At 40.5% G+C, this 12,575-nt stretch overlaps 1 protein-coding gene across 2 annotated transcripts in view; it reads right to left on the minus strand.

Annotated features, from left to right (window-relative positions):
• Window positions 1-12,575, minus strand: part of Atl3 (atlastin GTPase 3) — a 41,211-nt gene that overhangs the window by 2,529 nt on the left and 26,107 nt on the right. For both annotated transcript variants that reach the window (XM_059261660.1, XM_059261651.1), the window contains 6 exons: window positions 9,444-9,500; window positions 9,081-9,173; window positions 7,877-8,015; window positions 2,993-3,120; window positions 2,377-2,433; window positions 1,443-1,514 (listed from right to left, as the gene is read on the minus strand). In XM_059261660.1, the coding sequence (XP_059117643.1) occupies window positions 1,443-1,514; window positions 2,377-2,433; window positions 2,993-3,120; window positions 7,877-8,015; window positions 9,081-9,173; window positions 9,444-9,500 (546 nt within the window). The remainder of the gene's footprint in view (window positions 1-1,442; window positions 1,515-2,376; window positions 2,434-2,992; window positions 3,121-7,876; window positions 8,016-9,080; window positions 9,174-9,443; window positions 9,501-12,575) is intronic.

A 12,575-nucleotide genomic window follows, 5' to 3' on the forward strand; every position in this document is an offset into this window, starting at 1 on the left:
ACCCACATGGCAGCTCACAATTGTCTGTAACTCCAATTCCAAGAGACCCAACACTCACACAGACATACATGCAGGCAAAAATACCAATGCATATAAAAAATTTTTTTAAAGGGGCTGGAGAGATGGCTCAGAGGTTAAGAACACTGACTGCTCTTCCAGAGGTCCTGAGTTCAATTCCCAGCATCCACATGGTGGCTCACAACCATCTGTAATGAGATCTGGCACCCTCTCCTGTTTACATAATAAATAAATAAATCTTTAAAAAAAAAATTTTTTTTAAAGTCAGAAAAGACAAATAGCTAAGGCCAAAGCCAGACATACTAGTATAACTAGTATATATCTATAATCCCAGCACTCAGGAGGCAGAGGCAACAGACAGAGCTGGAGCTGGTCTATATAAATTCCAGGCCAACCAGGGCTACATAGCAAGCCCTGGTATACAAATATGATAATTAATTTTAAAATTAAAAAAAAAGAAAAAACAGGGTAACACTAATTAGAAAGAACAAAAATACTCTTGAGAAAGCTTGGTTAGAAATGGTTAATAACCAGACACAGAGAGGCTGGAGAGATGGCTCAGCAGTTAAGAACACTTGCTGCTCTTGCATACAATCAGAGTTCAGTTCCCAGCAAACAATCAGGAAGCTCACAACCACCTGTAACTAGAGCTCCAGGGGATCTAATGCCCACCTCTGGCCCACTCAGGTACCTACAGGTACAGATACACATAAATAGTAAATCTTAAAAGAAAAGAAATAATACACATAGCAGCACACATTTGCAATCTAAGACTCAGGAGACTTGTCATGAGAGGATTGTCATGAGTTTGAAACCAACCTGGACTACATATCAAGACCCTGTCTCAGAAAAACAAAAATAACTAGAAGATCCCAATTACACAGACTCTGTTTCAAAAGAAAAGAAAAAATTTTAAAAAATAATTAGAAAATCCCAATTACCAGGGTGATCTGAAAAACAGCTTGTGTCTCATCATCTTAAGACACATTAAGCTGGGACTGTAAAGACAGCTAGTAGTTTAAAGAGGGCTTTCAGCTTTCCCAAATAACCAGGTTACATTTCCATCACGCATGCTAAGCCATTCACAAACACCTAAAACCTTAGCTTCAGAGGATCCAACGCCCTCTTCTGGTGTCCGTAAACACCCACATATATGTGTCATGAATTCACAAAGATTCGTAAGTGCAAACAAATCTTTAAAGCACATCCTGTGCCACAGCATTAGTGAGGTAAAGGCAGTACAATCAGACGTTTCAAGCCAGCCTCTACTACACAGTGATTTTCAGGGCAGCCTAGTACATAAAACCCTATCTCAAACAAAAAGGCTACATTGAGTAGCATAAAGTTTGGCTCTCTGAAGTCAACAGTCATGCTCAGGAAATAGAGAAATAGACACTCCAGAAAAAAAGGTGTTACCAACATACCTCCTCCATGTTGTTGTAATAAATATCTTTGGCAGAGGCTGCAGCTGCCAAATTGTTGGCTTCAGCAGTGGCCTTTTAAAAAAGAAAAGTATGAACTATAAATACTTCTTGAAACTTTTTCCCAGAAACCAAACAAAAATATCACTTATTCTCATTCTTTCTTTTTTATTAACCTGTCATTATTTATATTTCCATATAATTCAACTGATAAAATATATACTTTTGCCAAATTTTGTGCCAAAACATCTATCCTAGCACTTAAGAATCTTTAGTATAAACCAAACCTCCAAAACTCAAGAAAATATAATTCCCTTTACTTCAATTTCCACCTTAACAGTTGCATACTTTGGACTGGGGAGGAAGCTCAGTGGTAGAACACTTACCTAACCTATAAGGTGTAAGCACCTGAGTTTAATCCCAGTGCCTCAAAATAAGAAAAACAAAAACAAGGGCAAAAATTTCATTTATACTATTAATCATGAGGTCCAGTGATTTTGTGAAAATATTTTGCTACTAAAGAAATCAGTATTTAGCAATAAATGCCTACATATTCAGCATATGAAAGTGAGAGGCTGTTTTAACCAAATGACCAATGAATCCTCAGGACAAGAGCCAGAAGTTATACCAAAGTACAGCACCAATGACTGGAAGTGGCTTGTCTAACACAGCAACTATACTTCAGCTGCGTATAGCAAAGCAGTGTTTCCCAAGTGAGTCGTGAAAGGAGAGCAGCCCCAAATGCATTAACTGCCCTACAGAGAACACAGATGAAGCAGAGGGTACCCACACTTGCTGCAAATGTGCTCTCAAAAGTCAAGGTAAGGCTATAAGAAGAAGAGTGGTCTTGCTCTCATCTTCAGGACTCAGTTATGTCATGTCTGGGCCAATTCCAGCAATTACAACATGTAATTTAGGATACCAAAGACTTTATTACCTGAAGCATGGATTTTGGATGAGGCAGATCTTCTCCTTGGTAAATTTTAATATATGCCTTAAAACATAAACATAGAAGCAATCACAAAAATACAATTCTAAAATATTTTGCTCATATTTTAAAATAGTGAAACCACACAACTGCATTTTCCTAAAATCCTAGATCAACAATCAAAAATTAGCAGAAGCAGGACACACTTCTGAGTGCATGTTAGCATTTTTAGTTATCTAAAAGTACTCTCAAGCAGCACAAGCCTACCAAGGCCAAGATTACAGTCAGGCCCCCATGCACAATGGTCTCACCACGACCTGTGGGCAGAGACTATCCACCTGGAGATAGTTGCGTCCCATTTACGTGCGTCTCCTACTCACAGCAACCTCCTAACCACCTCCTGTCCACATCATCTTCCTTGGAGACACGGTAATGACTACTCTAAGAGAGTGCAAAGAACATCATTTGGTTCTTATGCCCATACTGCCACCCAGTGGCCCACTCCTGGAAGGATACTATGGTTGTAAAATGCCTCTGACCATCTCCCAGAGAAAACTACTAACAATAAAATCAATTTTACCAAAAAAAAAAAAAAAAAAAGTTTAGAACTAAAACTCACATTTACCTTAAAATATTCCAACAGTCCCCGGCAGGTGACTTTGGAGCCATTGATCTCCTTTTCCATTAACTTAGATGGGTTTAGTACATACGGTATCAGTGCCTGCAACTGCTCTTTGAATTCACTTGCAATATCTATATACAGGATCATAAAGAAACAAAAAGCCAAAATGAGCACAAAACAAAACTCTTGCAGAAAGGGGGTGAAGACTATGTTTGCTAGCCAGAATTGAAACACAAGAAAAAGGGTTTTTTCCCCTGTGTAACCCTGGCTGTCCTGTAACTCATTGTGTAGAGGAGGCTGGCCTTGAACTCACAAAAATCCACCTGCTTCTGCCTCCCAAGTGCTAGGATTAAAGGCATGCATCACCACTGCCTGGCTAGATAAGTATAGTCTCTTTATTTTATTCTGAACTGGAAAGGACTTAAATGTGACAGGAAGGAAGGGTACAAATGAAAGCAGATCTTAGACTTTATCCCTGTTGCTAAGTGATACTGTACTTTTAGATTAAGTGACTGTATTTTTAGATTTATAGATGGGTATTGTATAATTTTAGACCCAACAAAAGGCATTTAAAATTTTCATATTACCAAATTACTATGCATAAAAACTGTAACACAGCCAGGTGGCAATGGTGCACATCTTCAATCCCAACACTCGGGAGGCAGAGGCAGAGGCAGGCAGACCTCTGTAAGTTCAAGGCCAGCCTGGTCTACAGAGAAACCCTGTCTTGGGGGAAGAAAAAAAAAAACTGTAACATACTAACATATTTTTGTTTTTCTGATTGTTGTAATGGCTCACTATTTTCAATAATTTGGGTTTGGGAATTTAGAGATTAGGGTCTGTAACTGGATTTGGGCTGTTTTGTTTGCTTTTTGGTTTCTGCTCAATGCTAAGGATCACACTCAGGGCTTCATGCATGCCAGGGAAGCCTCTATAAATGAGCTACATACCTCTAACCCTTCTTGGACTTGCCTTCTCATACATATATTTAAAAAAAAGACTTAAACTCTATTTTATTTTATAGTTCTATTTTGAAGCTAGTCATAGTGGTGCACACCTTTAATTCCAGCATTCCAGAAACAGAGATAGGCATATCTCTGTGAGTTCAAGGCCAGCCTGGTCTACATACATAGTAAATTTCAAAGGACAGCTAAGACTATATAGTGAGACCCTCTCTCAAAAAATAATTTAAAAAAATATAGTTCTACCTTGAATGAGGGAACCAAATGGTTCCTAGTCATGAGACTGGAGACTACTTACACTAAATTTGCTCCCTGTCTCATAAACATATACAGTGTGAAACAACATACTTCCTGTTTAGTGACTAAACCACCTGTAAACTATGTGTGGACAGTGGAGTAAATAGCGCTGCCTCCCCCAAACATGCCCATATGTAACCTCAGAATGTGACCTTATTTGTAAGGTGTCCCAGCAAATGTGATTCACTAAAATGAGGACTTAAAATGGCTCTGAGGGGGCCTTAAATCCAGAGATGGGCTGGTAGGAGGAAGAACAAACAAAGAAGACAGTCACGTGACAACAAAAAAGATAAGAGTGTAAGAGTGGTACAACCACAGCCGAAGAATGCCAGGATTGCCATCACCTCCCGGGGCCACGAGAGCGAAATGGGACAGATTCTCCTCAGCACCCCTGGAGGGAACCAGCCACTACTTCACACTTCTAGCCTCCTGAACTGTAAAGGAATAAATCTCTGTCGTCTTAAGCTGCCTAGCTTGTAGTAACTTGTTAAAGGCAACCACTGGAATGTAAACAACGTGCATCCCAGTAACAATATACCTTCAAGTCACAGTCAAACAACTTTTAAAAACTGCCCACTTTCTAAATAAAAATGTTAAAATGAAACTTAGTTTCAAAACAGAACGCTTTGAAATATTAAAATGCCTTAAAATAGGAAAGGATGCCATTTTTCTATGCTTATATCTGGTAACCTGACCTCCCCATGAGACAATGGCATGAAAAGTCACTCTGGTCCATCCTCCTAAACCAGGTGTGGTAGAATATGTCTGTAATCCCAGCACTTAGGAAGTGGAAACAAGAGAACTGCTCCAAGTTCAAAGCCAGCCTGGTCTACATATCAACTCCCAGGTAAGGCAGGTCAAAATACCAAGACCTCAACTCAAAACAAACAAAAATCCAACAGTTTAGATTTTGTAAAAATACAGCTAATCATGAAGTGCCATAACACTGAAAGAACATTACAGCTAGGCACAGTGGTGTGTATCTTAATCCCAGCAGTCAGGTGGGAAGATAAGATCAAAGTTACCCTTGGCTACCAAGTGAATTTGAGGCCAGCCTGGGCTACATGAGATCCTGCCCCTCCAAAAAAATAAAAAGGAAAAAAACAAATGTTATCACTACTCACACACATACACAAACACATAAACACACACACACACAAATGCACTTAACTCTGAAAAATTCTCTCCCAGTTCTTTAGGTACAGTCTATAGTTCCACTGTTTGCCTAAGCAGATATCTCTACCAAGCCCAGGCCTTGCCCTTGAATCTCTCAATCATTGTAGGGTGCCATCCCACCTCCACTTTTCCCCAGGGTACTCTTGAGCAGGAGCAGCATGAAATATTAGATAGAAAGACAGCTTGGGGGGGGGGGGGGCTGGAGAGATGGCTCAGCGGTTAAGAGCACTAACTGCTCTTCCAGAGGTCCTGAGTTCAATTCCCAGCAACCACATGGTAGCTCACAACCATCTATAATGAGATCTGGTGCCCTCTTCTGGCCTGCAGATGTACATGCAGGCAGAACACTGTATACATAATAAATATATGTTTAAAAAAAAAAAAAAAAAAAAAAAGACATCTGGAGAGAGAGAGCCAGAAACACAGGATAGCCTCGGGAGGGCCTAGATCCTAATCCATTGGGCCCTGACTGTCTCTGCCAAAGAGCTTTTAAAGGAATGCCAAGGGGTGGAGCAAAAGACCTCCCCCTAGCACAGCCAAGTACAGACCATCCCAGATACCTGGTAACCATGCATGTGGTCAAGCCATCCCCTAATGCAGCCCTGCTTTGTAAAGCAAGCTCAGATCTAATGAGGAAACCTTTGTGGGCTCCCACAAATCATTAAGTGGCAAACTCTCAGAGTATCCCCTTCAGGAAAGCTGCCAACTGCTTGACATATCATGCAAGTGTCAAACAGAAGGTAAAGGTTACACCTCTCAAAGTCAATTTGTTCCACAGAACTTTGACCAGCTGGTCTGTAAATCTTTTTTAAAAATTTATTAGTGGGAGGAGGGGACAGGGTAAGAGCGATGGCTCAGCAGACGAGCACTGCTCTTCCAGAGGATTCCAATGTGATTTCCAGCACCCACATAATGGCTCAAAAACATCTGTAACTCCAGTTCCAGAGGATCAGACACCCTCTTCTGGCCTCTGCAGGCAATATACGTACGTAAGTGGTGCACAGACATACATGCTGGCAAAACACTCATACACATTAAATAAAAAAATAAATCTTTGAGGAAAAAAGATGGAGAGATGGCTCAGCAGTTAGGCATACTCGTTGCCCTTGCAGAGGACCCAGGTTCAGTTCTCAGCATCCACATGGAGGCTCACAACAATCAGTAACTCCAGTTCCAGGGGATCCAGCACTTTTCTGAGCTCTGCAGGCACCAGGTGTACACATGGTGCACAAACATACACGCAGGCAAAACACTCATACACACAGAATAAATTTTTTTAAAAAAAGTTAAGTATCTCCTTTTATGGGGGGCTGCTGCATGTATATATGTGTCCTATGTTCGTGCCAGCACCCAGGTCAGAAGAAGGCAGCAGATCCCCTGAAACTGCAGTTACAGACAGTTGTGAACTATTTGATGCAGGTGCTAGGAACAGAACCCAAGAACACTCTAAACTACTGAGTTATCTCTTTAGCCTTGACTTAGACAAATATATTATTCTTCTTAGATTAACTAAATCAAAAAAATTAAAACTATATATTTTTTAAAAAGGCAAGTTGTCCTGGTAACTCAACAAGTACATATTCTCTGAAGACTTCCTCCAAAGAACAATGAACTTCTATTCCCATGGTGTGGGCTTTAAGGCACCAGAACCCGGATGTGAACCTCTGCCCCATTGCTTTTAGCAGAGAACTTTGAGTGAGTTGCTTAACTTTCCTTGTTTCCACCAGCTTCCTCATGTTGAGATAAAAGAAATGATGTAACTTCATGGAATGACTGTGAATTTAGTTTGAAAGCACTTTGCACAACAGTGGGAACCCAACTGGACTGCAAAGCTGGCACCTACTATGATCAGTGTTTTAGGGAAAATTAAGAGGCCCTGATCAGCCTATGAACAAACTGCTTAACAAGTATAAACTGTGGGCCAGCCATCAGGTGACTCAAGGCCTCCAGGAATAGGGAACAAAATAAGATAATGGTACCCAAGCATCCCGACTCTGATTCTCTAACCTACCAACTACTCAGCACTTCCTGACATTAGCCCATGACCCAGCATCAGGTTTTGCTACAAGCACAAATAAGCTTAAACAGTAACTTAGCCATGTATCATGGTACTTTTCCTGAGGAAGATAATTTTACTTGAAAAATATTAGCTGTCTTAGCTTTCAGTCTTCCTTTATTTAGCACTTTGATCTCTTATAAAGTGGGAACTATAATATGTCTCTTAGAAAGATCCCTAAAGAACAACATCTTATTTTCAGTTTGTGAAACAGGCAAAATACTTCTGATGGTCACAGTAGGTCAAGAGCAAAATCTGAACTAGACTAACACTATTCTTTCTATAAGACCATATTCATTCTCATAACCATCCATTTGACTTATAATTGACACTTACTGCTCATTCTGGGATTCCAAAGATCAAATCATATGTACAGTAACAATGTCTGTAACACACCTTTCAATTTCCCATCAAAGTCAGGACTTGTGGCCACCTGGAGCCCTGGATGTGGTAAGAGAAAACAGGTAACATCCGAGAAACATGAGTGAATATGATTTCGAACGTTCTGAATTTCTTCATGTTGATGTTCCTTCACCTGCCAAGGAAAATCAACACTTTACCAGCCAAAAATGATTTACTATTCTTCACTAACAGCCACTAGCATAAGGACAAAGGAAAGAAGACTTCCTGACTGACAGATCAGAGTGACCAATGGGAAGAGCCAGAACCCCAAGAAGCAGTAAGTATATGAATGTGCACTTGGCTGTCATAGCTAACAGAGAGCAGGTACTAAAGACTTGGTTTTAAAGGGTATTGCAGGCTGAAGAGATGGCTCAGCAGTTAAGAGATCTGGTTGTTCTTCCAGAGAACCCGGGTTCAATTTCCAGCACCTACATAGCAGCTCACAACTGTCTGTAACTCCAAGATCTGACAGTCTCACATAGACATACATGCAGGCAAAACACCAATGTACATAAATAAAATAAAGTTTAAAAAAAAGGGAGGGGTGGTACTGTACAACATTTAAGAAGAACAGCAGGCTTGCTGGCCAGAAGGAGGATCCAATAAGCTAGCAGTGACTGACAAAGGTCTCCTGTGCTTCGATTTCAGGGAACAGACTAGGCTGCTTTTATACATATAAGCCAAAGCAAATAATAATGACTAAGGACAGAACTACAATTCTAAACATGACATTCTAAAGGCACAAATAGAACCTGATTCAAAATAATAACTCAAAATTATAATTATAATGGCCTTTTGCTCACAGTTCCTCTACAGTACCTATATATTATATACCCAGGCTCTTCAATTTTACCATGAAAAAAATACTAGGGCCAGAAAGGTGGCTCAGCAAGTAAAGGTACTTGCCACCAAGTCTACTGACCTGAGTTTGATCCCTGAGACCCACGTGGTGGAAAGAGAGAACTAACTCCCACAAGTTGTCCTGACCTTCATATGAGTACTGTAGTGCTCTCCTCTCTACCACACATACAAATATATACATGTAATTTTAAAAATTTTAAACAAAAAAGTATGCTGGTTTATGCTAATATTTATAAACATTTTACAGAGTATCATTTTCAATAATATGCTTTAAATACAACAGTCAAAAGCAAATGAGAAAGTTACTTTTAGATAATTATTCAGATTTCCCACTTACCTGTAAACGCTTATCCAAAAATGCCATTCCTCCTTGCAATCCATAGCTATACTCATAAGGGAAACTCCAGTCTCGAATCAAAAACATCAGTGTCTATTGTGACAGAGCAGAACAGAATTATAACACTGTACAAGTGCATATGCAAGATTAGTTACAGTTATTGTAATACTTTCTCCTAATCTTTTCAAAGGGGGCAAGGGCATGCTGAAGGAGACCAGTCTGAGCTATATAACAAGAGTCAGTCTCAACCAAAAAAACAAAAACAAAAAACAAAACCTGTAGGTTACAGGTCATATTAAAAACAGGCAGATCGGCTGAACTGTGAACTAAACAAAGATATGAATAACATCCATAGTGCTTTACCTGGAAGGGTTTTTGGAAAATTTCATCCATTGCCAGACGGCCATATTCTGTGAAGAGCTTTAAAAAAGAAGAGTTAGTGGCTTGAAACTACTTTAAATAGTTTTATGGTATTCTTTTGCAAAAATATTTGAGGAGCTGGTAAGATGGTTCAGTGGTTAAGAATATTTGTTCTGCCAGAGGACCTGGGTTCAATTCTAGCACCCACATGAAGGCTCACAACCATTTGTAACTCCAGTTCCAGGGGATACAACACTCTTCTGGTCTCCACGGGCACCAGGCACATTCATACATGTAGGCAAAACACTCATACACATAAAATAAATCTAAAAAACACTTAAAATATTCATTTGGCTGGGCCTGGTAGCCTTTAATCACCATGAGCACTCAGACTAGTGTGTAGGGACATTCCCATTTTGTGCACTGTTATAATAAATATATTATATTGGTGATATAGTAAATATCTACGCCATTCAAATGACTGAATGAATTAACTCAGATTAGGATTCCCGCATATATTTACCTGCTTCTTATGAAGCCACAGTTAAGTATAATAAAATGAAGCTTAAATGTCAAATTCACTGGACAAAGGGGGCATGAAATAATATGACAGTACAAAGAACTTGTCACAAACACTATGAACGAAAAGAAACAGAGGGCAACTGACTAGTTCTGGCATTTTTTTATGTCCTGCTAACAAATGGGAGGAAGCAAAAGGCCCAAGAAGTAAAACATTCTCTCAGCAGAATCCTTGACTGGCTAAGAAATGAAAAGCTGAGTTCCTTGCAGGAGGGCAAAGGAGTGGGACTGACAGCTGAAGAAATGTTTACAAGTCTCCCCTAGATCTCCACCCGCTACCAGAGACATACAACAGTAATGCATGTGGTCTTAACAACAAAAATCTAGCCTTGGGGCTGAGAAAATCACTTAGTGGGTAAAAGCTTTAGGCATACAAGCCTGAGGACCCTAACCCAAATTCAATCCCTAGAATCCACACAAAAAGCCAGATGTGGTAGCTTGTATCTACAACCCCAGCACTCCTATAGCAAGACGCTGGAGCATCAGGACAGACACCCAAAGCTACCAAGCTAGCTAGCTGAAGACACACAGCAGCACAAGACAAGTTCTGCCTCAACAAGGTGGAAAGTGAATACTGACTCCCAAATTAAGCTCCACGTGTGTACCATAGCATGCAAACACACAAACATATACATATATAATTTTTTAAATCTAGTCTTTAATACCAAACTTCGTAATGGCATGTTGGACATTGAACTAAGGTTATACGCATGATAAGCAGTTGCTTTACCACTTAGCCACATCTCCAGCCTCCCTTATTTAACTTATTCATTTTGTGTGTGTGAGACCACTTTTATGTGGGTTAAGGGACAACTTTGTAGAATTGGTTCTCCACTGCCACCCTGTGGGATCCAGGGATTGAACTTGAGGCATCAGGCCTGCATGCAATCGCCTGTACCCAGTGAACCATCTCACTGGCCCATCTCCAACACTTTATTTTCAGCAATTCTGCAGAAAATATACCATCCAGTTTGCAGAGTATTTTGATAGCAGTCTTTGACCACTATGCCTGTTCATTCATGTCTATCTCACAAACTGGACTATAAAACCTGTGAAGGTAGCCAGGCGAGGTGGTGCGTGCCTTTAATCCCTTGAGAGGCAGAGACAGATGGATCTCTCTGAATTTGAGGCCAGCTTGATCTACAGAGCAAGTTCCAGGACAGCCAGGGCTACACAGACAAACCCTGTCTCAACCTGTGAAGGTAAGAATTGTCCATCTCACTGGGTGTGGTAGTACATGCCTTTAATCCCAGCAGAGGCAGAGGCTGAGGCAGGATTTCTGAGTTCTTGAGGCCAGCCAAAACTACACAGAGACCCTGAAAGGGAAAAAAAATAATTGTGTCTATCTCAACCACTGCTATATCTATAACATGTGGCCCCTTTTCATACAGGATAAGATTTTTGAAAAATTGTGAAAGAGGAATCAAAAACCCTGGAGAGATGGCTCAACTGTTTTTACTCACAGTGTTCTCACAGTTCAGTTCCCTGCAGCCAAGTCAGATGGCTCACAACCACCTCTAACTCCACCTCAGCAACAGATACGGCCTGTTGTAGTAGAGCATACCTGTAATCACAGCACTTGGGAGGTAGAGGCAAGAAAATCAGAAGTCCAAGACCAGCCTGTCTCAAGAGAAGGAAAAAAGAGAGAGACAAGTGTAGTAGAATATTATTTTAAGGTGTGTTACTTTTGTTTATGTTGCGTTTGTTTAACTCTGTGAAGCTGTTACTGTGCCTGTCTAAAACACCTGATGGTCTAATAAAGAACTGAATGGCCAATAGCAAGGCAGGAGAGAGATAGGCAGGGCTGGCAGGCAGAGAGAATACATAGAAGGAGAAATCTAGGAGGGGAGGAAAATAAGAGATGGAGGAAAGAAAGAGTGAAGAAAGGAGGAGCCAGAGAAGGAAGAGGACTCTAGGGGCCAGCCACCCAGCTACATAGCAAGCCATAGAGTAAGAAGCAAAGAAAGGTATGCAGGAATAAAAAAGGAAAAGCCCAGAGGCAAAAGATAGACAGGATAATATAAGTTAAGAAAAATTGCCAGATGGTGGTGGCACACGCCTTTAATCCCAGCACTTGGGAGGCAGAGCCAAGAGAATCTCTGTGAGTTCAAAGCCAACCTGGTCTACAGAGTAAGTTCCAGGATAGCCAGGACTGCTTCACAGAGAAACCCTGTCTCAAAAAACCAGAAAAAAAAAAAAGAAAAGAAAAGTTGGCAGTTGGCAAGAAACTAAGCCAAGCTTAGGCTGGGCATCCATAATTAAGAACAAGCCTCTGTGTGTGATTTATTTGGGAGCTGGGTGGTAGGCCCCCCAAAAGACCAAAAAACCCAAAAAAGAAAAAACAAACAACAACAGACAGCTACAGAGTGGAGGATTACTTCAACCAAAACCCTTTTTTTTTTTTTTTAAAGACGGGGTTTCTCTATGTAGCCCTGGCTGTCTGGCCTCAAACTCACAGAGATCCACCTGCCTCTGCCTCCTAAGTGCTGGGATTAAAGGTGTGCACCACCACCACCACCACCTGACTTGTTTAAGTTTTTTTGTATTTATTTATTT

The sequence above is a fragment of the Peromyscus eremicus genome, chromosome 1 (genome assembly GCF_949786415.1).
Source record: "Peromyscus eremicus chromosome 1, PerEre_H2_v1, whole genome shotgun sequence".
NCBI lineage: Eukaryota > Metazoa > Chordata > Mammalia > Rodentia > Cricetidae > Peromyscus > Peromyscus eremicus.